Source organism: Plecotus auritus (assembly GCF_963455305.1).
Source record: "Plecotus auritus genome assembly, chromosome: 6".
Taxonomy (NCBI): domain Eukaryota; kingdom Metazoa; phylum Chordata; class Mammalia; order Chiroptera; family Vespertilionidae; genus Plecotus; species Plecotus auritus.
Genome location: NC_137773.1, coordinates 39,267,114 through 39,294,616, shown reverse-complemented (window position 1 = coordinate 39,294,616; position 27,503 = coordinate 39,267,114). Strand labels below are relative to the sequence as shown.

At 43.2% G+C, this 27,503-nt stretch overlaps 1 protein-coding gene and 1 pseudogene across 2 annotated transcripts; one reads left to right on the top strand and one right to left on the bottom strand.

Annotated features, from left to right (window-relative positions):
• Window positions 1–25,249, bottom strand: KPNA7 (karyopherin subunit alpha 7; the record flags this gene model as incomplete). Its single annotated transcript, XM_080673430.1, has 10 exons — window positions 1–69; window positions 5,275–5,421; window positions 8,881–9,063; window positions 10,471–10,704; window positions 11,919–12,182; window positions 15,292–15,374; window positions 16,706–16,974; window positions 19,862–19,944; window positions 23,361–23,489; window positions 25,184–25,249. The coding sequence occupies 10 exons, from the start codon at window positions 25,247–25,249 to the stop codon at window positions 1–3; spliced, it is 1,527 nt and encodes a 508-aa protein (XP_080529556.1).
• LOC308250571 (ubiquitin-ribosomal protein eL40 fusion protein-like) lies at window positions 5,516–6,236 on the top strand (annotated as a pseudogene). Its single transcript has 2 exons — window positions 5,516–5,545; window positions 5,869–6,236. The product of its transcript is annotated as a ubiquitin-ribosomal protein eL40 fusion protein-like (transcript).
• Window positions 25,250–27,503: the final 2,254 nt, after the last annotated feature.

The window sequence follows — 27,503 nt, the reverse complement described above, 5'->3', positions numbered from 1 at the left end:
TTATTTTAAGTGCTTTATGCATTTATGATCTTGGTCCAAGGATTGTAATATTGGGCCAGTTTCTTCTTCCTTCAGGGGAGAAAAGACACTATTACACCTCTAGGCTCTCAATACATTATTACCACCCCATTAACTCCTTAATATCTGCAGTGGATTATTATTTGCTCTAAATTAGTCTCAAGGTTCCCTCAGAGAGTAATTTGAAGGAGGGAAGCATGAAATATTTCTCGAGATGGACCTTAAATGCAGTTTTTTTGAATGTGAGATAAAGCATACATATCAGAAAATTTAACACCTCTGATCATTTTTAAGTGGACAGTTCAGTGGCATTAAGTACATTCACATTGCTGTGCAACCACATCATCCATCTCCAGAACAAAAGTTCTTTCCGAACCAAAACTCTGTACCCATTAAAAACCCCCATTCCATTCTGCCTCTCAGCCCCTGGAAACCAACACTCTACTTTCTGTCTCTATGAGTTTGACTCCTTTAGATCCCTCATGTAGTGGAATCATACAGTATTTGTATTTTTGTGTCTGGCTTTTTATTAATTTATTTAAACCTTTATTATTGAGAGTATTACAGAAGTCCCCTTTTTTTCTCCCATTGACCCCCTTCATCTGGTTCCTGCCCCACCCCAGGCCTTTACCACCCTACTGTCTGTATCCATAGGTAATGCATATATGCATATAAGTTCTTTGGTTAATCTCTTCCTGGTTCCTCTCTCCTCTTCCCTCTGAGTTTCATTGGTCTATTCCATGTTTCCATGCCTCTGGTTCTATTTTATTCATTAGCTAATTTTGTTCATTAGATTCCTTGTTCCCTTATCTTGATTTTTAGATTTAGTTGTTGACAGATATGCACTTATTGCACTTTATTGTTCATATTTTTGATCTTTTATTAGTCTCCTCCTCCCCTTCTTCCCCATCTCTTTAAGAAGACCCTTTAACATTTCATGAACTACTTGTTTGGTGGTGATGAATTCCTTTAGATTTTCCTTGTCTGGGAAGCTCTTTATCTGGCCTTCAATTCTAAATGATAGCTTTGCTGGATAGAGTAATCTTGGTTGTAGGTCCTTGCTTTTCATCACTTTGAATATTTCTTGCCACTCCCTTCTGGCCTGCAAAGTTTCTGTTGCAAAATCAGCTGGCAGTATTATAGGAGCTCCCTTGTAGGTAACTAACTGCTTTTCTCTTGCTGCTTTTTAAGAGTTTCTTTCTTTTTAACCTTTTGCATTTTATTTAATTAATTTTTTATTGTTTAAAGTATTACATATGTCTCCTTTTCCTCTCATCAGCCCCTCCCTGGCCACTCCCACCCCCCAGGACAAACCTTTTGCATTTTAATTATGAAGTGTCTTGGTATGGGATTCTTTGGGCTCCTCTTGTTTGGGACTCTCTGTGCTTCCTGGACATGTATGTCTATTTCTTTCACCAGGTAAGGGACATTTTCTGTCATTTTTTCAAATAGGTTTTTGATTTCTTGCTCCCTCTCTTCTCCTTCCAGTACCACCATGATGCAAATGCTGGTATGTTTGTAGTTGTCCGAGAGGCTCCTTATACTATCTTCATATTGTTGGTTTTTTTTTTTCTTTTTACTGTTCTGACTGGGTGTTTTTTTCCTTCCTTATATTCCAAATTCTTGATTTGTTTCTCAACATCCTCTGCTCTACTGTTGATCCCCTGAAAATTATTCTTTCAATTAGTGTATGCTTCACTTCTGACTGGTTCTTTTTTTATGTTGTTGATGTTCTCACTAAGTTCCTTGAAGTTCTCATTAAGTTCCTTGAGCATCCTATAAGCATTGTTTTGAACTCTGTATCTGGTATTTTTCTTGCTTCCATTTCATTTAGCTCTTTTTCTGGAGATTTCTCTTTTTTTGTTTTGTTTGTTTGTTTTGTTTTCATTTGTGAATTGTTTCCTTGTCTCCACACTTTGGCTGCTTCCCTGTGTTTATTTCTATGTATTAGGTAGATTTGCTATGTATCCTGTACTTGGTAGTCACCTTGTGTAGTAGGTGTACTTGGGCTCAGCCTCCCAAGTCACCTGAGCTGGGCACTCCTTTCTGAATTGGTGCAACCCTGTGTGAGCTGTGTGCACTGTCCTATTATAGCTGAGCTTTGATTTATGTTGGCATCACTGGGAGGGGTTGACCCTCAGGCCAATCAGTTGCAAGGATTAGTTGCAACTACAGCTGGAGAGCTATGTGCAGGAGATGCCCCTATGGAATAGGACTTACTTCAGTGGGGCTTTGGTGCTCATCGAATCCACCCCTTGAGTGTGTCACTCATGAAGGTGGTAGAGTTGTAATTGGCATGGTTGAAGTTGACCACTGGGTGTACTGGCTCTGGGGCCTCCCAGGAGGTGCAAATCAGCCTCTGCCTGTGCCCTACCTGGGACCACCCAGCATGAGCTACAGTGCTCTGCAGATGGCTGCTACTTGTCTTGAGCTTGGAGGTGTTCAGGAGAGGCCAAACTGTGAACCAGGGTGGGCTACTGCTAATGTCAGGCCTGGGGCCACTTATTGATAGGTAGGGGGCACACTGATGCTGGCTACTGCTTGTTTGAGAGATTTTAGGAATGTCCAAAGCATGAAGCAAAAGAAGCCAGCGATATGGAAAAGCCACTGGAAATGGCTTGGATGAAATTGCAAGTAGGGAGGGACAGAGTCTCAGGGAATCACCAGGGCAGGGTGAAAAGTGTGAACCAGGTTGATGGAGATTCAGATATGGCACAGCCTGTCAGCTCTGTGGCAGGGAGGTCTCAGCAAAGGAACACTGGCCTCTGCCAGCACTTCTGTCTGGGAGAAAGCTGCTCCTCCAGCTCTTTCTCTGATTCCAGACAAGTTAGTTCCTCCATGAGGTTCCTTTCAAGCTGCTGCCCCAGTGCTGGAGCTCAGAGGGAGTTCAAGTAAGTCCATGTGTGGGCCCTTTAAGAGGAATTGCCTGGGACTCTCACATCCTCAGTGTCACTTAGCCACAATCCCCATTGGTTTTTACAATCTGAAGTTGTGGGGCTTCTCTTCCTGGCACTGGAACTTTGGGCTGGAGGCCTGATGTGGGGCAGGGACCCCCTTGCTCCTCAGAGAAACCTCCATGGCCAAGATATCCCTCCCGATTTTAAACTGCCACATGTGGGTGTGAGATCAGCTGGTTCTGCCATTCCACCCCTCCTACCAGTCTCAATGTGCTTCTTTTTAAATTCCCTAGTTGTAAGACATTCGTTCAGCTGGATTTCATGTGGTTCTGAATAATGGTTGTTCTGTATTTCAGTTTAAATTTTGATGTGGCTGTGGGAGGCAGTAAGTACCAAGTTTACCTATGCCACCATCTTGACCTGGAAGCCTTTCTGGCTTATTTTTAAATGCAGTTTTGATACACAGAATACTAGCTTTACTGTGAGTAAGGATACAATGGGTGTAGCTGTTACTTTTAGAACAGAAGTATTTGACCTGGAGCCCTTAGATGAGTCCTATGGATACAAACCCTATTTAAAGGAAAAGTCTCCTAATTACAAGCTTTTCATAAAAGCTTCAAATTCAAAAGATGCTAATCATTGTTCTGGGTCTTCTCTGCTTTGAGAGCATCCTCTTGGTTCCAAACTAAGATTAGCTGCCTCTGGTTAGCACCAACCACCACCATGGTCATATTTATTGTAAGTCTCTGATTTTGCTGATGAATCTAGTCTGACACATAACAGAGTATCACTCACTTTGTAAACTCCTAGCCCCATGCTTACCTGGCCACTTAGGAACTTTGAGCTCACTTTCCTCATGAAAAATATCTAATAAAAATGCAAATCAAAACTACAATTGGATACTACTTCACACACATTAGAATGGCTACGATAAAAATAAAAAGAAGTAAGTATTGGTAAGATGTTGAGAAATGGGAACCCTTGTGCACTGTTGGTAGGAATGTAAAATGGTATATCCACTATTGATAACAGTAGGTTATTCATAAAAAATTAAAAATAGAATTACCAAATGATCCAGCAATCCCACTTCAGGGTTTATACCCCAAAGAATTGGAAGCAGGAACTTTGAACAGATATTTGTACTTTCATGCTCATAGCAATAGTATTCACAATAGCCAGAAAGTTAAATAACTCAAGTGTCCATTGATAGATAAATGGATAAACAAAATGTGGTATATCCATACAGAGCAATATTCTCTGGCTTTAAAAAGGAAGACATTTTGACATATTCTACAACATGGATGAACCTTGAGGACATTGTCCTAAGTGAAATAAGCCAGTCATAAAAGGATGCATACTATATGATTGCACTTAAATGAAGTACTTAGAGTAGTCAAACAGAGACAGTAAATATAATGGTGGTGCCCAGCTGGTGTGGCTTAGTGGTTGAACATCGACCTACGAACCAGGAGGTCAGTGTTTGATTCCTGGCCAGGGCACATGCCTGGGTTGTGGGCTCAATCCCCAGTAGGGGGTATGCAGGAGGCAACTGATCAATGATTCTCTCTCATCATTGATGTTTCTATCTCTCTCTCCCTTTCCCTTCCTCTCTGAAATCAACAAAATATATTAAAAACAATAAAAATGGAAGTAGTCTAGAAAGTAAAATGGTGGCTACCAGGGCCTGTGGAATGGGGAATGGATACAAAGTTTGGTTTGGAAAGATAAATGAGTTCTGAGATGGACAGTGGTGAAGTATATTCACATTACTGAGGTGCACAGTAATGTGAATACTTTATGCCACCAACTGTTCACTTAAGAATGGTTAAAATGCTAAATTTTATGTTATGCATATTTTACCACAATAAAAAAAGTTTTAAAGAATGTCTAATGTTATCTGATAGTTATTCCTGGCTCCTACAGAAAACTTAGAAGCCTTTTGCAGAGTTCATCCCCAAACACCGTATTCTAGAAAGAGACAAAAAATGCAGTAAACAGCAGAATGGCTTTTCAAAAGCTGGGGCCTGCCTTAGTTGTCTGCATTTTTTCAATAAAGAGCCACTTTAACATCATATCCCTTCCTGTACTACTGCCCTCCCCGCAAAAGAGTCAAGTAGGAAAAAAAGAAGTAATATTTGAAACCAGAGGTAACAGGACAAACTTCTAAGGGATTAGAGCCGTTTCCAGGAGCCAGAAAGATGCTACTCAAAGGCAGCCCCTACACCACGGCCAAGTCCCGAGAGGAGCCCACCTGTCTGATCACCCACCTTCCAGAGGCGGCACAGGCGCCCGCCAGGTGATCACTGTGAGGGGGCCTGCCAGGAGGCACGGACACTGCTTTATCCTGGAAGTCACCTACCTCAGAGAAGTAGTTCTCAATAATGGTCAGAGCAGTCATGGAAACTTGATGGTTCTCATGAAATTGCAAGGTTTTGATTCTTTCAACCCCACCAGGCTCCTCGATAAGCAGACACAGGTATTCCTTCTTAGAAAGCTTCTCTGCTGCCTGGGGGCAATAGGGGCGAACGTGAGGCCTGGGCCAAAGCCTGGGGACAGGGGGCCTCCCCCGTGGAACCTGACCAAAGGCTCCCTGCACCAGAATGGGCAGTCGCAGCCTCACTTTTCCCAAAGTGATTTCAACCTGCACGCTTTTCCTCCACTTCGGATATTTATGTGATATATCTGTGTGTATATATATTTAGTTTTTTTCTTCATTGCAAAAATACAGTATTTCTTTTGCTGAATATGCTGCCATTCATAAACAAATCACTACCACTATTCAGTAGACATCCCCTTCTAATAGAAATTGTTTTAATACAGAATGTTTGAGTGATGCTGTGTAAATACAGATGTTCTGGCCCTGCACTCCCTGAAAGCCTTGAAAGATAAGACAGGCTCTCTTTCTCGTCAACGAGGCGGCGGAGCAGCCTCCCCAGCAGACACAGAGACGTAGATCTTTGTGAAGACCCTGAATGGCAAGATTATCACCCTTGAGTTTGAGCCCAGTGACACCACTGAGAATGTCAAAGCTAAAATCCAAGACAAGGAGGGCATCCCGCCTGACCAGCAGCGTCTGATTTTTGCGGGCAGGATGGTCGCGCTCTCTTAGGCTGCAGTATTCAGAAAGAGTCCACCCTGCACTTGGTGCTTCGTCTGAGGGGTGGCATCATCGAACCCGCCCTCCGCCAGCTCGCGCAAAAGTACAACTGCGACAAGATGATCTGTTGCAAGTGTTACGCCCGCCTGCACCCCCGTGCTGTCAACTGCCGCAAGAAGTGTGGCCACACGAACAACCTGCACCCCAAGAAGAAGGTTAAATAAGGCCCCTCCACCAACTCCTTGGGTCCACAGGGTAGCCTTCTACCTGAACCCTGTGATGCTGGGGCCTCAATAAAGTTTCTCTTTTGTTGACTGGAAAAAAAAGAAAAAAAAAAAAAAAGAAAGAAAGGTAAGACAGGAGACCCTCAGTAACAAGAGCCACCACAGCAAGTAAAGAAGTTCCTGGAAACAAAGAACATGAGAGGATTTAACCCAATGCTGGTTGCTGGATTTACCATCCAGGGCTCTTCATTCACTCACACGTGTACACATATGATGGGCGAGGCACTCAAAACAGATACAGATGTGATTTAGAGAAGGCTTTTTGTAACCAGCTCATACTATCAGGAGGGATAAGTGAACAATGGTTATGGTGTAGAAAGTTTATTTTGTAAATGATCAGAGGTTTAAATTACAGAAGATGTGCACAGAATGCTTGAAGAGTAACAATACTGTGCCGGGTCAATCATAGGGAACGGCATTCCCAAAAGAAGGAACAGCGAGGACAAAGTTTGGAAGGAATAAGGGCTGCATGTTATGAGAAGAGGGAATAATAGCTCAGCTCAACAGCATATCAGGATGTGGAGGAAGATGAAAAGCTTGGCTGTCATATCTGGAAGGACTCTACTTGCTATTTTGTGAGCAGTAATAAAAAAAAACCTCCTCTGGGTCAAGTTAACTCATGAGGCCACATTATTTACCTGATGACCGTTGGCACTGTATGTCTAAGCCTTAATACCCTCTCGTCCTACGAGTTAGTAGATTTGAGTAAAGAAAGTAGGGCAGGAATCAACATGCTAGATTAGCTTCAGAAAGACACTGGGCTGTGGGCAGCAGGAGTCCTGGCCAAGGATTTTGGACCTTAACAGTAAATGGTCCCAAAGTTGCTTCAAAGAACCTCAACTGCATCTGCTGCCTATTTGAACTCTTTCCTGTCTCATCTTGACCTTTCTAACCTACTGCCCCCATGGCCTCTATCTGATTCAGGGGGTGCACTGGTCCACCAGATGGGATTTGCCCAGACTCTTCTGAGAGAAAATCCCAATGTTTAAATGAAGCAGATGAAGTGAAACTTCTATATCCCAAATTTGCATTTACAGGTTTGTTACGTCCAGCTTAGTCTATTGGCTGTCAAGTCTCTACTCTTTGTGTGATTTGCTCAAGTCTTAGTGTCTAGCTGGGCTGTGTTTCAAATCCGTTCTTGACTCAGGTCAGTTCTTTCCAAGACAGTTACATGAAAAGAGTACTTCGAGCGAGTTTTCCAAAGGGGTTCCCTCGTGTTACTTTGAAACTTTCCAAACGGCTTAGTTGTATATAAAAAGACCGTAACCAAGATGGTCCCAGGTGACCCCTGCCTCCTGGTGTGTATGCCCTTGTGTTAGTGTGAGTGTTAAATAGGGCTGATGTGTGTAACCAATAGGATGTTGTTGCAATGACCTCCTTTAAAGATCCTAAAAGACCTGGGGGCTTCCACCTTGCTTTCTTAGATTACTTGCTCCAGGGGAAGCCAGCTGCCATCAAGCCATCCTGGGAGAGGTTCGTGTGGTGAGGATAACTTGGCAGGCACATGAGTGAGCCATCTTGGAAGCTGATCCTCAGCCTCCATCAAACATTCAGATGAGATTGAAGCCCCCAGTTGACATCTTGAACCTCATTAGAGACCCTGAGCCAGAACCATTCGGGTAAGCTGCTCCCAGATTCCTAACCCCATAAATTATGTGAGATAATAAATGTTTGTTTTAAGTCACTAAGGGGTAATTTGTTACGCAGCAATACAGAACCAAGACAAATAGTATAAAAATATTGCCTTAACTTACCTTTCTTTCAGAAATAAGACTTTTCTAGAGTTCTAATTTAGGGCTTTGTATTCTATTTTCCCAGTCATATAGTTGAATATAAAAGAAATTCTAGTCTGGCCTCTTAACATATATCCCTGCTAACTTCTTGCTGCTCCTTCAAGTATATCCTATGTTTTAGTCTCCTAAAAGAGTCAGCCATGTGGCTCACTGACTATTTTTCCCCTCCTTCAAACCTTTGATTGGTTTTTCCCTCTCACTCAGATAAGTCAAAGTTCTCACAGACCTTATGTGATCTGGACCCCAGGTGCCATGAGCCTAATCTTCCACCACCTTCCATTCATTCACTCTGCTCTGGCCATACCACCATCCTTGCTCTTTCTAGAATGTTCTTCCCCAGATAGCCATAAGACCCACCCACTTCTCTGAGGCCTTTGCTCAAAAGTTATTCCTCAGAGAAGTTTCTCCTGACTACTGAATATAAGAGATCACCTTCCCCTCCTCACTCTGAGCTATCGGTGACTACCTCTTTGTCAGATATATTTACCTCTAACTCCCTACCTGATGTGTCTGTTCCCCTCCCCACTACTACATAAGCTCTGTGCGAGCAAGGACTTTCACCTGCCACATCCTGAGCATCTATAACAGTGCTGGGCACAAGACACTCATTTGAGAAAATGAATGTACCTTCTTTGAAAGGCCTCTTATTATTATTTATAGAATGTGTGCACAGAGAGAGGAGATAGGGGAGTTGGGAAGAAAGAGAGTCCTACTTGGGTTTTAAGAACGAAATTAAATGTCTTAAGTTTGGCGACTGCTATTTAGTAACCAACCTGTCCAGAACAGCTCACCTGGAGGAGAAAAGAGATGATGTCAAGGATGATGACAACAAATCTGGTGTCTGGGATGGTGAGTAGGTTCACCAGTGGCTTCAAGACTCCAGAATGGGCAAGGTGGATCAGCTGGTCAACGGTGCCCCCATTTGTGAAGTTAGCCACCACCCACAGAGCCTCTTTCTGGACTTTAAACTCTCCCTGCAGAAAGAGAACATTTACATTCTTTACAGATCCTGTAGAACTTAAATATAAGGATGCTAACTTGGTTCAGTTTCTAGGTAGACTGGGGACAGCCAAGACTATATGTGCAATTTAGAGAGAACACCTTGGGGACTTGAAGTCAAGAAGGAGGCAGGTAGATTCATATGGGGTTTTAGAGGGAGGTCCTAAGTTCAAACAGACTCAGTTCATTAACTCAGGTTATGGGAAAAACAGAAACAATATAAACCAACCCAGGTAATCAACATAGATTAGGAATTATGCTTGGAATTTTAGGTTTTAGGGGCCAATGCCCACATTTCTTGTCTTTTTGCCCTAGTAAAAATCTGGATTAAGAAGCTCCATAGTTACAAAGCTAAGCACACAGATGTGATCTTACTAACTGAGATAGCCCAGAGGTTACCGAGGAAGGCCCCTGAAATATCACTCAATGCATCCCTTGCATTTATAAAAAGCATTTGACCCAGATATATGGGAGTAATTGATCATGGATCCTACTGTCCCTGGGCAGGAGACATTATTTTGTGGCTGGGAGAAACTGTGACCACAGTTTAAAACAAAAATTAAAAACCAAACAGCTTATGGCTCCAAGCAAGTTATAGTTCAAAAGGCACAGTTTGAACTAAGATCACTTCTTGATTCATTGCTGGATACTTCTGAATAGAATACATACAGATTCACGGTAGAACACAGATAGGAAGTGTCTAATTGACTGGAAGATGCTATGATTTGGGTTGCACACCTGGCCTAGCTTTTAATACTTAATGAAAACCTTGGAACCAACCATCCAACCTCAGAGCAGAAACGCATAAGCAGAAAAACATAGCCCGTCCGTTTAAAGGTGGCAAAAAGAAATGCTGATTATAGTAGTTGTCCTGGGGAAGGGAAGTGGGAATCAGTAGGAAAGAGGAAGGCTTATTGTATTTCTACTTCTACATTTGGATTTTCTGTGTATATTACCACTTTAAGCAATGTGATTGTGTGCAGAAAAGGCCACCATTCTTCAGTGTATAATATCAGTATAACTGGATATGGTTTTCCTCCTAAAAGAAAACAAAACCTCTTTTGGCAAGTAGAGAGTAGATGGCACATTCTTTTAACACTATTTGCCAGCGCAAAATTTTTCTGGATATTTGAGCTGTGGGCCACTTTTTCATTACACAACGCTTGTTTAGTCTTCTAAATTTTCCATGGGTTGTCCAAACAGGATGCACCTTCCTTTTTTTTTTTTTTAAAGGGAGAGCTGGGGTATTAATGTTTCATAGTTTTGTTGTGGTCTCAATTAACTTGCTTCAGAGCCTGTGTCTGAGTTACTGAAGAAGTTCAACACAGGGCCAGTTGGAAAGTAGCCTTTTGCCATAGACACAGAGTACCTGTCCCACTTACGTTTTTTAGCAGAGCCAACACGGGAGGCAGAACGTTGCAATCAATCAGCTCCTGGATGTGTTGTTGCGGTCCTGCGGCCACATTGCTCAGGGTCCAGGCTGCCTCCTTCTGGATGGAGGACTTGGGGTACAGCAGGAGCCGGGGCAGCACACTCAGTATTCCCGCGTCAATGGCCAGTTGGGTCTGGTGATCGGTTCCCGTGATGATGTTCCCCATAGTGCGGAGAGCGGGGGTCTGGAAGAACAAGGCTAGAAGTGTAACCAAGTATTGCAAACGTATCACAGTGGAAGGTGACAGTCACACAAGATCTGTGCCCTCCCAAACATTAGTCACGCTTTGCTGATGGCTCTCTGGAAGCCTGTGGACAATGATGATACCCATGACCCCTATTCATTTGGCACATGGATGGCTGCTTATATAGCTTGAAGGTACTTGCCAGCTTCCCAGCAGTGGTGGCTCAAGTGGGATGGAGGTCAAGGGATACCTGTATCAAGAAATGATGCTCTCCCTTTTATATCGCTGCATTGGGGAAAGTGCTAAGTTGATTGTAGTGTTTCTAATGTAATTATGTCTATTGAATTTATATTGAGCACCAGAGTCAAGTTTCTGTTGTACACATTATTGGAGCCAGGCTAGAAGGGGCACCCACATTTTAAATGACATTTTCAAGAAGTATATTATGTAAGTGACATGTTGGTTTTACTTACTTTTCACTTATATCTGAAATAGTATTAGAGAACAAACTTGGGAGAGGATCAGAGGAATTTTCTTTTATACTTGAGTAAGCAATTCAAATGTTACATGGGCTTTACATTAATACACACACACACACACACACACACACACGCACACACACACACGCACACACATTCTATATCAGCAAACTTGTTAACATCTACACACATAGACCACTGGAAGGAAAGGCCACAAAAGGGTAGTTCATGGGGTGAAGGGATTATAGTCAATTTTAATTTGATGCTCTCTATATTTCTAGTTGTCAGATTAATAAAAAATATGTTACTGAATACCCACTAGGATTTTGGGTCAAAGTAGATTCAAGTGTTTGGCTAGAGAGTATCAGAGAACAAGGAAATGCAGATGATAAGCTTTGTTCTAGGTCCATGGTTGGCAAACTGTGGCTCGCAAGCCACATGCGGCTCTTTGGCCCCTTGAGTGTGGCTCTTCCACAAAATACCACGGCCTGGGCAAGTCTATTTTGAAGAAGTGGCATTAGAAGAAGTTTAAGTTTAAAAAATTTGGCTCTCAAAAGAAATTTCAATCGTTGTACTGTATTTGGCTCTGTTGACTAATGAGTTTGCCGACCACTGATCTAGGTAAAGGATTAGAGCTGAGTGTGGAAACCAGGGGTTGAGGAAAGAGTAGAACTTGCTAAAGTAAATACAACTCGGAAGGCCCAAAGAGAGACAGACAAGACCTGGGACATTTACCAAGACATTGAGTTCTGAGCTGGCCATGAGCTGAACCAGCCTGGGCAGCACCCCCATGTCAACCACTTGGCCGATGCGCTCGTTGCAGCCCTCGGTGAGGTAGGACAGAGCCCAGCAGGTGTCAGAGAGCACCTCGTTGTCTTGGTGCTGCAGGAGCTGGGAGAGGACGGGCAACATTTGCTCCACGGCTTTTTTGCAGGGGTATGGGTTCTTGTTTCGGCACAGGTTGGACAGGGCCCACGTGATGTTCCGCAGAAATGTAATCTGTAACAAGAGACTGCTTCTAGCATCAGGTGCAAAGAAGAAAAAATGCAAATGGCAGTGTGTCCTTGCCATCATTGATCACTAGTATTGACCTGCATGAACCAAAGAGTTTGAGCTACAAACAGCAATTTGTTCTAGGTAGTGATGTATATAGAGGGTGTCCCCAACCTGTATATACACGTTTTGAAAAATTATAAAGGCAGTTTATTAAAATACATTTCATTTTCCAAAATGGAGATATCAGCTGTTAAAGTATGTATACTCACACCCTGTATACTAGGGACAGAGAGAATGAGCTTTTTGCTTCCTATTCAAATGTTAGATGGATATTTCCTTAAATTCTTCAAAATATCCTTCCCCTTGACTCAACTGATGACCTGATTTCATTTTTCACTGGCAAGACAAAGAGGCTTCTTGTTCTTCCCACCAGTCTATAACCAACATGTCATAACCACATTTCCGATCTTCTATTCAAGCGTTAGTCTTCCCTACCTTGCCTCTGAATTCCATCACTTTTCACCTTTTCTGTCCCCAGCATCACCTCTCTCTCCTGGATCACTCCCACAGCACAGAAACACTCTGTGACCTTCAATCCTCACCCTTGGCACCTCTGCAGCCATTACCTCACTTCTGTTTTTCAGAGTCTATCCTCAAGGAGGCATCTGTATTCACTTTCTACTGTGTGCTTCCCATCTGTGCTTGTACTCCTCCTACTCTGGTTTCTGACCCTGCTTCTTTATGGTTAGTGACGAAATCAGCTTCTTCCAAGTCTCTAATCCCATAGTTGCTTTCTTTACTGTCCCTCTCCGTTGTATTTAGTCACCAGTTGTTCCCTTCTTGGCATCTGTGACACCAAACCTGGGTTTTTGTTTGTTTATTTATTTGTTTGTTTTAACTTTTTTATTTTTTAATTTTTTTATTATTTGCTAAATGGGATGCTCCTCCTCAATCTTCCTGGCAGGCGCTGCCTGACTTCTGAATGCCAGAGACCCTAGAACCTGGTTCTGGACTCTCCTCACACTCTAGGTCAGAGATTGGCAACATTTTCTGTAAAGGACCAGATAGTAAAGACAGTAAACATTTTCAGCTCTGTGGGCCCACAGGGCTCTGTTACAACTAGTCAACGCGGTACTTGTAACACCATAAGAGACACAGAAAATTGTGTGTGGGTGAATGGGCATGGCTGTGCTCTAGTAAAACTCTATTTACTAAAGCAAGCAGCTGACCCCTGCTCTTGATCTTGCCCAGTTGGATGACATATGTGTACATGAGTTATCTAGACCCGCATATCCACCTACCTGACATTGCTGCAATGGTGCCTCTCAATCACTTTAACTTAATGTGTACAACTAAGACTCTGATTCTTTTTTAATATATTTTATTGATTTTTTACAGAGAGGAAGGGAGAGGGATAGAGAGTTAGAAACATCGATGAGAGAGAAACATCGATCAGCTGCCTCCTGCACACCTCCTACTGGGGATGTGCCTGCAACCAAGGTACATGCCCTTGACCGGAATCGAACCTGGGACCTTTCAGTCCACAGGCCGACGCTCTATCCACTGAGCCAAACCGGTTAGGGATAAGACTCTGATTCTTTCTCCCTCCATTGCCCCCATTTCTCTAAGAGGACAGTCATCTGAAATAACCTAACCCTGAACCCGGGGCATCCTTGCTTCTTTCTGTCTCACTTCCATGTCCAACATAGCAGCATCCCAGGTCCATCTGCTTCACCATCTCCCTGGGCTAAACCCTCCAACAAGCAGCCAGAAGGGTCTTTCTGAAAGATCGGACCACTTTGTTTCCTGCCTTGAAATCCTCCAAAGGCTTCCCTTTGCCAGCAGGATTATGTCTAGGTCCCCTGCCCTTCTGTCATATTGCACTACTTTCTCCTTGCAAACTCCCTTGGTCATACCACCTTTTTTCTGGTTCAACCATGTCAGGCTTTTATGCCACCTTGAGGGCTGAGTGTATATTCACTCAGTTTTGGAAGCTATTTTCTCTTCATTTAAAAATGATGTTCTATTGATTTTTAGAGAGAGAGGGAGGGAGAGGGAGAAAGAGAAACATCAATGTGAAAGCAGAACATCGGTTGGCTGCCTCCTGCACACGCCTCACTTGGATAGATGCCTGCAACTCAGGCATGCGTCCTGACCAGGATTCGAACAGCAGCCCTTCAGTGTATGTGATGATGCCCAACCAACTGAGCCACACTGGTCAGGGTTTCTCTTCATTTTTGTTTGAGGCAAAGCTAAAATCCAAATTTAATCTCTTTTAAAAAATATATTTTATTGATTTTTTACAGAGAGGAAGGGAGAGGGATAGAGAGTTAGAAACATCGATGAGAGAGAAACATCGATCAGCTGCCTCCTGCACCCCCCTACTGGGTATGTGCCTGCAACCAAGGTACATGCTCTTGACCGGAATTGAACCTGGGACCCTTCAATCCGCAGGCTGATGCTCTATCCACTGAGCCAAACCGGTTAGGGCTCAATCCACTTTTTAAAAACAAATTCTCACCTGAGGAAATGATTATTGATTAGAGAGAGAGGAAGGGAAAGGGAGAGGTAGAGGAAGAGGGGAAAGACAGATTGATATGAGAGAGAAATATTGATCCATTGCCTCGTGCATGTGCCCTGACAGGGGATTGAACCTAAACTCTAGGTATGTGCCCTGACCAGGAATAGAACCTACAACCTTTTTAATATATGGGACGAGGCTCCCATCAAGTGAGCCACCTGGCCAGCGCACCATATCAATTGACTTTGACTCTAATCTTCAAACCCAAACTTTATTACCTAGGAACAGAACTGGTGAGCCACTTATTCAGTTTGTGCTCCTTGAAGAGTAGAGTTTAGTCATCTAATTTTGCAAGATTGTAAACTGAGAAAAATCTTAACAGATTTTTTCCAATGCTTTCAAAAGAAAGATCAGCACTACTGCCTGCTGAGGACAAATCTGGATAAATTTTCACCCAAAGTGATATTCAGTTCTAGGCCTTCTTTATAATTTCCATCATAAGGGGCCAGGTATTGATTTGGAAATACTTCTTCAATTTCCCAACTTTGGGAACTTGTTACCAGCTAGGTTTTCTAATTGAAAGACACTCACTGGTGTGGTTGATGAAATCAGGGCCAGCAGATGTGGGATGGCGTTACTCGAGATAACAGAGTCTCTGAATTCTGGGCCATCACCTACAAATAGATAAAAACAGGACATTCAAAGAGGGAACAAAGAGAATCCTGGGATAGGCGACTAATTTTTCAAAGTCTGTGCAAAGGGTAAGAGGGGCAAGTAGAGAATGCAGTCATGAACTTGATCCTGAGTCTTGAACATGTTGGTTGGGTGGCTAGGCCTGGTGTGAAAGCAGGTTCCACACAGCAGCAAATGCCGTAAGTAGTCCGTGGATGCATAAAGGAGCCAGCCAACCGGGCCAGGCAGTGCTCTCTAAATGCTAATACAGTTTTATAGCATGGTTCTCAGGAAGACCAAGGCCATTGCAGACCATATTGTCTTCCCAGAAGACTTTGGCACAGGGCAGTAACTTCCAGATGTGACTCAGAACCAAGTCTGGGAGATGCATAGGTGTTAGTCATCAGCTCTCTGTGACTTTGGCTAGAATACCGTATTTCTGGACCATAGAAGTCTCAATTCGTAATTCTTCAACCATCAGGCAAGGCATTAGTTATATTATACCACCCAATTTTGCCTGTTCCTTATTGAACCAGTTAAAATGAGAGACAAAGTCTCTGCAATAGGTGCTTTTCTTCTGCAAGCATTTCAAAAGCAGATTTATTTTATATTTGGTGTTTGCTAATCCCAATATCTGAAGTCCATGGAGGTATAATTATAATGTTTCTGCTAACTCAGTCACGGTGGGTTGTTGATTCTCTGAACTTGAAATTGTTAATATTTGGCTGATCTTACTTTGTCAAAATCCCAAGGGACCCAGTTGAGTTAGTTTCCCCCAAAAAGCATTATATTTCTATTCAGCCAGAAATCAGGGAGCTCCCAACCCTGCAGCATTAAATCTCCAGCTTTTGCTTTCCTGGACCTCGCAAGTTATACAGCGTTAAGTCCCAAATCTATAAGGCCAATCTTAGGGTGTTTTCAGGGGAAACTTTTACCCCAAACTTTTGTATGTTCCATTGGCAACTTTCTCTAGAGGTAGACTTTTTTTAGGGTCTGGATTATATAAGTGTCTGCCAAAACCCCCTATACTGAATAAGCCAAAAGCTTGTCCTTTGTTCCTGAAGCCAATGAGACCTATGCGTGTAGGACCTGGTATTGGCAGATGTCCCTAGGTAGCCTGTAGCTTCAGGACATACTGCATTATCTGGTTTCAGCTTCAATTTATGACCTCTGAACTTGACTCTGAATTTTGGAAAAGCCTGTTGTACTTTCACCAGCATTTCTAGGCATTTCTACTTAGAGTATCAAGTCTACAATATTACCCAAAGAACTCCTATAGCATGCCATATGCCTGGCCCACTATTTTCTTAGTCCCCTGAGGGGAGAGTCTCACCTGCTATATTACCAAGGGCCCACACTGCCTGTTCACACACAGTTAGGTTGGGGGAAGACAGGAGCTCAACCAAGGGCTTGATGGCACCCCCTTCCACAACAGCTCGAGTCTGCTCTGAAGTCCCTGAAGCAATGTTGGTCAGAGCCCATGCTGCCTCAAACTGCAAATGGGGATGAAATGGTGACGTCAGGAATTCCACCAGCTTTGGAATGAGCCCTGCATCAACAAACAGTTTTAGAGGAGGGTTCTTTTCCCGGGACAGCATTTTCCTTTGCAATGAAAGAGAAAAAAGAAAAAGCAAGTCACATGAGGCAGATATGAAGAACTTCCTTTATCGATGTTCCTGGCATTCCTAACTATGGCATGAGACAAACAGCTGGGAAAAGCTACGGAACATCCTAGAGTTTAGCTCATAGCACTTTGCAGTGATGAAGCAACATTTTCCCCTTCAGGTATTATCTACCATGAAGATTCCTGTAGAGGCCAATTTAATTTAAGCAGTTCATCTGACAACACTTGTATATCTTAAGTTGTTCTCAAGCAGGGTATAGAGGAAATACTGAGTCTCACTTTTGGATGGACTAGCCCAGTGGTTGGCAAACTGCGGCTCGCGAGTCACATGCGGCTCTTTGGCCCCTTGAGTGTGGCTCTTCCACAAAATACCATGTGTGGGCGTGCACGTACAATATGATTGTAACTTCATGGCCCATGCGCAGAAGTTGGTTTTTGGCTCTCAAAAGAAATTTCAAGGAGAAATCAAGATGGTGGCATAGGTAAACACCTAGACTGCTGCCTCGCACAACAATATCAAAACTACAACTAAAAGACAAAATGGATACCATCCAGAACCACAGGAAAGCTGGCTGAGTGGAAATTTTACAATTAGAAAGAAAGAGGAAAGCACATTGAGACTCAGAGGAGCTGCAAAAGGCTGAGGTACGGAGACTTGCACGCAGAGAGGACGGGCGGCTGTGTGTACGGGCGGCTGAGTGCGCGGCTGGCTTTCTAAAGCGGGAGGAAGACGGAAACTCCCAACTGCACTGAACTCCAGTCCCGGGCGAGATGCTGGGAAACCAGACTCATTCTGGGGGATCTGGACTGTCAGGAAAAGAGAAAGCACACTGAGACTCGGGAGCTGCGGAAGGCAGAGTTCCGGAGGCACATGGGTGCGCAGAGAGGACTGACTGCTGAATGCACGGGCGGCTGAGTGTGCGGCTGGCTTTCTAAAGCAGGAGGGAGATGGAAGTTCCCAACTGCACTGAACTCCAGTTCTGGGTGAGACTCTGGGGACCCAGACTCATTCGGGGAGAAACTGGACTGTCTGGCAGCAGGCGGAACTCGAGGGTGGCTTTCTCTCAGAGGTGCTTGCAGTGATTACCGAGGGACACTGAGACTCAGGGGCTTCATAGGGCAGGGCTGACGGGAAACCAAGGCTGTCTGCTCCGCCCTGAAACTCCACCCCATCCAAGCTGAGCACAGAGGCTTTTTCAATTTTGCAAGTCTTGTCTCATAAGAGTGTCTCCAACATAGAAGTTCTCCCAGCGTAGACACAGCTGATCCTCATAGCCAATTGGCCTGGAGGTCAATTGCTCCCAGTGATACCAACAACAATCAAGACTTAACTACAACAAGGCTGTGCACACAGCCCACAAAGGGGTGCACCAAAAGTGTCCACCTCAGGTAACTGGGGGAGGCTGAGCCACTGGGCCCTATAGGACACCTACCACACAAAGCTACTCTACCAACTCAGGGAAGCAGCAAAAATGTGGAGACAAAGAAACAGATCACAAATGAAAGAATTGGAGGAAAGAAAGCAAATGACTGGATATAGAGTTCAAAACCACGGTTATAAGGTTTTTCAAGAATTTCCTAGAAAAGGCCAATAAATTTAGTGAGACCCTCGAGGATATGAAAAAGGACCAACTAGAAATTAAACATACACTGACTGAAATAAAAAATATTATACAGAGACCTAACAGCAGACTAGAGGACCGCAAGAATCAAGTCAAAGATTTGAAATACAAAGAAGCAAAAAACACCCAACCGGAAAAGCAAAAAGAAAAAAAAAAAAAAAGAAAAAAGAATCCAAAAATATGAAGATAGTGTAAGGAGCCTCTGGGACAACTTCAAGCGTACCAACATCTGAATTATGGGGGTGCCAGAAGAAGAGAGAGAGCAAGATACTGAAAACCTATTTGAAGAAATAATGACTGAAAACTTCCCCCACCTGGTGATAGAAATAGACTTACAAGTCCAGGAAGCGCACAGAACCCCAAACAAAAAGAAATCCAAAGAGGACCACACCAAGACACATCATACTTAAAATGCCAAGAGCAAAAGACAAAGAGAGAATATTAAAAGCAGCAAAACAGTTAGTTACCTACAAGGGAGCACCCATACGATTGTCAGCTGATTTCTCAACAGAAACTATGCAGGCCAGACGGGAGTGGCAAGAAATATTCAAAGTGATGAATAGCAAGAACCCACAACCAAGATTACTCTACCCAGCAAAGCTATCATTCAGAATTGAAGGTCAGATAAAGAGCTTCACAGATAAGAAAAAGCTAAAGGAGTTCATCACCACCAAACCAGTATTAGATGAAATGCTGAAAGGTATTCTTTAAGAAGAGGAAGAAGAAGAAAAAAGTAAAGATAAAAATTATGAACAACAAATACATGTCCATCAACAAGTGAATCTAAAAATCAAGTGAATAAAAAATCTGATGAACAGAATAAACTGGTGAATATAATAGAATCAGGGGCATAGAAAGGGAGTGGACTGACAATTCTCGGGGGGAAAGTGGTGTGGGGTGCGGGAAGAGACTGGACAAAAATCGTACACCTATGGATGAGGACAGTATGGGGGAGGTAAGGGCAGAGGGAGGGGTGGGAACCGGGTGGAGGGGAGCTATGGGGGGAAAAAAAAGGTACAATTGTAATAATCTGAACAATAAAGATTTATTAAATTAAAAAAAAAGAAATTTCAATCATTGTACTGTTGGTATTTGGCTCTGTTGACTAATGAGTTTGCCGACCACTGGACTAGCCTTTTCTTATATTGTGTGGGCATTTTGCCACTGCCAAGAAACCAAACAGGCCATTGGAGCTCATTTCTAACTATGAACCTATAAACAGCAGCAGTCTGGTTGGTGATACCTGGCTGCCTGGGTGGCCTGGAAACATACGATGGGATCTGATGCATTCACACCACTGATTATTTCTTCCAGGGTGAGCCTGACCTGCAAGGAGACAGACATTCAGGTCAGAGCCTCTGCTAAGAGGAACCATGAAGGTCATCTAGTCTAGCCATCTATTTGATTAGAACAGGCTGGCTTTAACAGTATGTCCTAATCTGCATGCTGATCTATACTAAGGGAGAAAAGGGTATTTGCTGGTCTCACAGATCTCACAGACCTCTGGGATATTCCTCATGCTCTGGGGGAGCGGTAATTCCTATCATCACTTGGATCCCAGAACCTTTTTATAACATGCAGTAAGAACATGTTTGTGGATGTCCGCAAAAATGACAAAGACCTCCAAAAATGGTGTAAGTAGGGGTCTAATTTCATTGTTTTGCATGTGTATATCCAGTTGTCCCCACACCGTTTGTTGAAAAGACTATTCTCTCCCTACTGAATGGTTCTAACACCTTGTCAAACTTTGATTGACCATAAAGTCAATCAAAATTTATTTGTGGACTCTGCATTCTCTTCCACTGATTTACATGTCTAACCTATGTAACAGACGTGATTACTATAGTTTTGCAGTAGGCAATGGAGTCATAAATATGACATCTAAAGCACACGTAACCTCCCTAGCCGGTTTGGCTCAGTGGATAGAGTTGTCGGCCTGAGGACTGAAGGGTCCCAGGTTTGATTTTGGTCAAGGGCACATGTCCGGATTGTTGGCTTGATCCCCAGTAGGGGGCATGCAGGAGGCAGCTAATCAATAATTCTCTCTCATCATTGATTTTTCTATCTCTCCCTCCTTCTCCCTTCCTCTCTGAAATCAATAAAAATACATTAAAAAAAGAATAGGAATTGTTCAAAAAATAAATAAAGCACATGCAACCAAAGAAAAAAGTAGATAAATTGAAGTGTTTCAAAATCAAAAGCATTTATGCTTCAAGGATTCTATCAAAACAGTGAAAAGATGGTTCATAAAAGAGGATGAAATATTTATAAATCATATACCTGGTAAGGGTGTAGTACCAGAATATATAAAGAACTTTTACAACTCAAGAATAAAAGACAAATTACTTGATTTAAAAAAATGGGTAAATGGTTTGAACAGACATTTCTCCAAAGAAAATAAACAAATAGCCAATAAGCAGATGAAAAAATGCTCATTAGTCATTAGAAAAACATAAAAATCAGAACAATATAGCCCTTTGCACGCACTAGACGGCTACCATCTCAAAACGGACAATAATAATAGTTGGTTAGAATATCTGATTGTACAATGGTGCAGCTTACTTGGGTAAATAGTTGGCAGCATGTTTCCTATGGCTAATGTAAAAATTGCCACAAATTCAGTGGCTTAAAACAACACAAACTTATTCTCTCACAGTTGTGGAGGTCAGAAGTTCATTATCAGTTTCACTGGATTAAAGTCGTGGCGATGGCACGGCTGGTTCATCTGGGAGCCTATGAGGGGAGAATCTGTTTTCTTGCCCTTCAGCTTCCAGTAGGGCTGCTGTGTTCCTTGGCTTGTGACTTGTGCCTCCATCTTCAAAGCCTAGCACACCAATCCTTGCTTCTGTCATCATATCACCTTCTGCTCCGACTTGTCCTTCATCCTTTGTATTTTAAGGATTGATGTGATTGCATTGGGCACACCAGAGAATCAAGGATAATCTCCCCATCGCAAGATCCTTAACTTAATCATGTCTACAAAGTCCCTTTCTTCATATAAAGTATGGTGGGGATTAGAAGATGGGGACATTTGGGGGTAGGCATTATTCAGCTTATACTAGGCAGTTCCTCAAAGAGTTAAACATAGCGTTACCATATGGCCCAGTAATTCTTCCCCTGGGTATGTGCCCAAGAGAACTGAAAACATGTTCACATAAAAACTTGTACATAAATGTTTATAGCAGCACTATTCATAAAGCCAAAGTGTGGAAATAACTCAAATGTCCACCAAGTAATAAATGGATAAACCAAATGTGGTATATACATACAATGAAATACTATTCAGCCATAAAAGGAATGAAGGACTGGCACTTGCTACAACATGGCTGACCCTTGAAGACAGTATGCTAAGTGAAAGAAGCCAGGCATGAAAGGCCACATGTTCTATGATTCCATTTATATGAAATACCTAGAATAGGTAAATTCGGAGACAGAAAGTAGATTCCTAGGCACCAGAAACTAGAGGGAAGGAGGATTGAGTGTCTGCTTATTGCGTATGGGGTTTCTATTTGAGGTGACGAATATGTTCTGAAATTAGCTTGTGGTGATGGCTGTACAACCCTGTGAATATACTAAAAAAACACTGATTATATACTTTATAAAGGTGAATTCTATGGTCCACGAATTATATTTTACTTTTTTTAAAGGCATAGTTATATAGGATAAAAAGGAAAACAAGTCTTTCATTTCATAGTTCCATCTTCCTTGGATGGGGGACTCCTGGGGACTATTCTAGATAAATGAAGCTAAGTAGAGATATGGTTCAGAGTCCTACGGCAATTCAGAGAATGGTTACAGGTCTTCTGTTTGATGGCTGGTAACACATCATTGAATCCACTTTCCCGGACTGAACCACTCTATGCCTCTAAGAGCCCTAAGCTGAGCAGAGTGCAGTGATAACACACATATTGGCGGATCATAAAAGGCACGTAGATACAAAGGCATGTAGATACGACACTGTTGGGGTTCTAAGGGAAACCTCCTGGTCCGGGCATTCTGGAAAGATCACACAAAAACAGTACTGACCTCAAAGTCAACCCAAGATTTGGAATGTGTGTGTGTGTGTGTGTGTGTTTTTTTTTTCTTAAATCCTCACCCAAGGATATTTTTCTATTGATTTTTAGAGAGAGTGGAAGAGAGAGAGAAAGACTGAGAGAAATATCAATGTGAGAGAAACACATAGATTGGTTGCCTCTTGCATGAGCCCCAACCAGGGCCCAGGCCAGAGAGGAGACTGCAACTGAAGTACATGCCCTTGACCGGAATCGAACCCGGGACCCTTTAGTCCACAGGCTGATGCTCTACCCACTGAGCCAAACCAGCTAGGGCTCAACGCAGGATTTGTACTTAGCAAGGTTAGGGTGGACGGAGAAGGGAAGACAGAGGGCAGCGTTCAAGTCCTAGCCAAGACTTTACAAGTTGAGTAACTAGATGCCTCTCCTGAGAGGTAACCTGCATGATCCCTCATTCCCTGCTTCTGGCTGAGTGGCAGCAAGTGAATTTTCAGTTAGAAGCATCACTTCCCCCCATTAGAGCTTTGATCTCAGACTCACAGCCACAAAGGAAATGATCCTGAGCTTTCTGACAACACCAGTTTAAATCTAACTATGATCTCTCCACCCCTTTCCTTCAAGACCCTCAATTAGAGCTTGCAAGTTCTGAACTGAACATTTTAAGCCAGAGAAATTTACTAAGGATGTGTTTTATACACAACTGCTCTAAACACCACATTCCCAACGTACCCCTTTGGTCCCTTCTCCAGAAGCTGAGTCAGAGCAGAGATTGGCGATATTTCTTCTCTTTAAGACCTGCTCATCTTTCTTGGCCTTTCGGAGCTGCACGTTGACTGCTATCCGCTGTTGTCGCATCATCTAGTGAGGGAAAGAAAGAACTGGGCACTTAGAGCTGGGAGGTCAGGCTGTTTCCATGTTAGCCTTTTGGACACACTTAAAGCATCTGATTTCACTTTATAGATTCAACAGGCTGGAAGAGTTAAAATCACAGTTAGTAAATAGTCCCAGCTCGATTGACCTCCTCTGCTGTCTTCTACTACACCGTACCTAGAAGAACAGTCAATCTCCCTCCCAAAGTGAAGGAAGATCGCTTATGCCCTTAGCAGACCAGGATTATCAGCTCTAGAGACATCTGAGCAAAGTGTCCCATTGCCCTGAGTCTGAGCATGTCTTCATCGGTGTTGATTAGATCCTGAAGAGCAGGCCTGGGACTCCCAACTATAGGGATCCAGTTGGGCTATGAACAGACTGCCCAGGCCCAGATGTCCCTGGCCATTTCCACTGTTAGGGAATCACTCTCTAGGTCATTCAAATATATATATTTAAATATGTTTGTTTGTTTTTGATTTAAGAGAGGAAGGGAGAGGGAGAGAGAGAAACATCAACGATGAGAGAGAATCATTGATTGGCTACCTCCTGCACACTCCACACTGAGGACCGAGCCCACAACCTGGGCATGTGCCCTAACCAGGAATAGAACCATGGCTTCCTGGTTCAAAGGTTGATGCACAACCACTGAGCCATGCCAGCTGCGCTAGGTCATTCAAATCTTAATCCAGTCTCACGAGTTTTACTTGGACATCAAATTGAGGGAGATTAAGATTTAAAGTAAAAACAAGCCTTTTCTCATATAAAGAGAAACTCAGGCTTCATAGTATTGAGAATCCTAGAGAAATGATTCAACTTATACAGATGGATGAGTTTTAGGTTGAAGACTTTCTTAAGAAAATGTACATGTATGTATTAGATAATCCTTAAACAAGCCTTGTAATTCTTGCTGGAGAACAGGGTCACTGTGGTATTAGACAACAAGGCAGGAATACCTTCAGGGCCATTGAATCAATAGTACTGCTGCCCCATTGCTAAGTGGCCCCTTGCTGTGTATTCTCCCTTCTCTTAGCCCTTCCTGCTGCTTCCCATGTAGAGGGTTCAAACGCTTTGTTCTAATTGGTTTCCTTTAATCTGCACTAATCTTGGAAGCCAGACAGCCATGCTTGTTGGAAAGGGTGTAAGAATGATTTGGCTCTGGATAGTGCCCTAACCAGGTGGCTTCTCCCATCCTCAGCTGCCTGTCAGATTCGTAAGGTGTAGTGAACCATGTATGATATTGCAGTGAAAGTACATAGATGTAGGACACAGAGCTAGAGCCAGAAAACGGAACCTAGAGAAGCTGAATGAGAGTTTGAATCCACACACAGCTCGGGCTCTCTGCCCCAGGCTTTTGTGCTCAGCCCAGCAACTATAGAGATAGAAACATTGATGAGAGAGACACATCAACTGGCCACCTCCCGCATGTGCCCCAACAGGGGGGGGGGGGGGGATCGAGCCCACAAGCCAGGCACGTACCCTGACTAGGAATCAAACCGGTGACCTCTTGATTCATTGGTTGACACTCACCCACTGAGCCACACCGACTGGGCCACAATAAACATTTTGCTATTATTTGCTTTGTCACCCCTCCCCCCACTCTCCACTCTATATTTGATGCATTTCCGCCATGTAGTTTTACTGCACTAGTCCTTGATAAAATGAAGATGTTGCCTCATACTTACAGATGCATCTTTGCCTCGATATTTAAATTTTCTCAGCCTCTCTTCTGGAGCTTCTAAAGTCGGCATATTGACTGGAAGAAGTAAGCCACCTATAGATAGGACAGTCACAAAGCAATGTTCAGTATCCAGTGTGTGGGTTACTATGCTAAGGCCACCCAGGTTCTAAGCCCTTAAAGGGCTCACAGTGGAATGGAGAGCAGAATTAGGAAGTCCGCTTCCACAGGCATCACCACCCCAGCTCAATAGGTGATGAGCACTGTGGGAGTTCAGAGGGGACCAGTCCTAGGCTGTACGTATATGGAAGGGAAACCTTTCAGAGGCAGTTTGGCTTGAACCGGGCCCTTGATGGCTAGGATGGATAGAAATAAAGCACTGAACCCTTCCATGTGGGTGTGCCCAACGTGTTGTATATAGAGTGTATGTGCAGGAGAGTAAGGAATCCAACCAGGCTATGATAGGAAGATGGCCCTCTCCTCCCACACCCAATCCACCAGCTCATTGGGTCAGGACAGTCTCAAGTGTGACCCACTCCTTTTTTTTTTTTTTAAATATATTTTATTGACTTTTTACAGAGAGGAAGGGAGAGGGACAGAGAGTTAGAAACATCGATGAGAGAGAAACATCGATCAGCTGCCTCTTACACACCCCCCACTGGGGATGTGCCCGCAACCAAGGTACATGCCCTTGACCGGAATTGAACCCGGGACCCTTCAGTCCACAGGCCGACGCTCTATCCACTGAGCCAAACCGGTCAGGGTGACCCACTCCTTTTAATTCTTTTGTACACTGCCTCCACCCAAACCAGGCTACCACCATTTTTCACTTTCACTATGGCAACTGCCTCCCAAAGATTCTTCCTGCTTCTACCATTGTCTTACTCTAATCTGTTCTCCACACAGAAACCATGTGATCTTTTAAAGACAAAAATCTGATTATGTAATTTCTCCCACTTAAAAACCCTCTACTAGCTGCCCATTGATCTTAAAAGAAAACCCAAACTCCCTGTGATGCCCTGAGTGAGCTGGTCCCAGCCCACTCCCTCTCCAAATCTTTCCCATCCAAGAATCTAAGTATCTTCCCACTCAGTCTGTTTTATTTTCTCCATAGCTTTTTACCACCACCCAATATTTTCTTGTTTCTTGTGTATCTTTCTCCCTGTGCTCCCAGTGATAATGGGACCATGAGTGTCTTAGGTACAATTTCTCAGGCCCTTCACAATGCATGGCATAGAGTAAGTAGGTACTCAAATATTTGTTGGATGAGGGAGGTGGGTTATAGGATCACAAAGGGAGTAGGTCCTCAATTAGAGGAGGTTATTAAAATCAGGCCAAGTTTGAACTTTCTACAAGGCTGCAGGGAATGACATTTCTTAAAACTGTGTAATGAATATTGTTTCCAAGTATATAGAATGGGGGCAAGACTACACTATAGAAAAGAGAAAGCTGTATAGAGAAGACCAGAGTTATTCACTCTATTCTTGAGTGTATAACAGCTGAGAATAATTTCAATAGGAAAGACTAATTTAGACATATCAATTTGGAAGGGATCGTGTACACAACTTGAAGAATTCCACAAGTGAGTAGAGAGCCAAAACTGATGTCTTAAGAAGAGAGATGAACTCTATGTGAGAACAGAACAAGAATTGTGTCTTGGTGACACTTATATTAGGGCCCAAGTGAATGAAGAACCAGCAAAAGACCAGGAGAAAGAATGGACCTGGAAATAGAACAACAGAATCTAGTTTCAGAACTATAGGCACTACTGGCAATAGCTGGCTACTAAGCCAGGGACAAGTCCCAAAACCAAAGCACCACCAGCCAACCACAGCAAGACAGGAGAACATGTTGATGGAGGCTTTGTTGTGGTGCCTTTACCTGTTTCAAACATTAGTCTCTTTAGGAGCTTGGGCAAGAATAGCCTACAATTTGTCTGCAAATCCGCAAATGAAAAATGCAAATTACTTCCTGGAGTTGACTAAGCCCTCCCACTCTGCCCAGCACAGCTCAATCTGGAGAAGTGGAGAGTGATACAACCGTTCAAAGGGACATTAAGGAAGCTCTCAACCATTCTGTTGACAGGGTCATGTTGGCCACTTCCCCAATTCCCACCTCCCATGTGAAGTAGAGGGGCCTCTGTGGCGTCCATAGTCCTTCAGTTGCTGTGTATTAGCAGGAGAAGCGCCTTGCAAAAACTGGCTTAAAACAACATCAGGCTTCAGGTTAATTCAATTAAATGTTCAAGCAGGAGGTACCTTTACTGTATCGTAGGACAATCTCAGCCCTGCAAGCTCAGGCCAGAGAGTAACCATGTCCTATCCTCT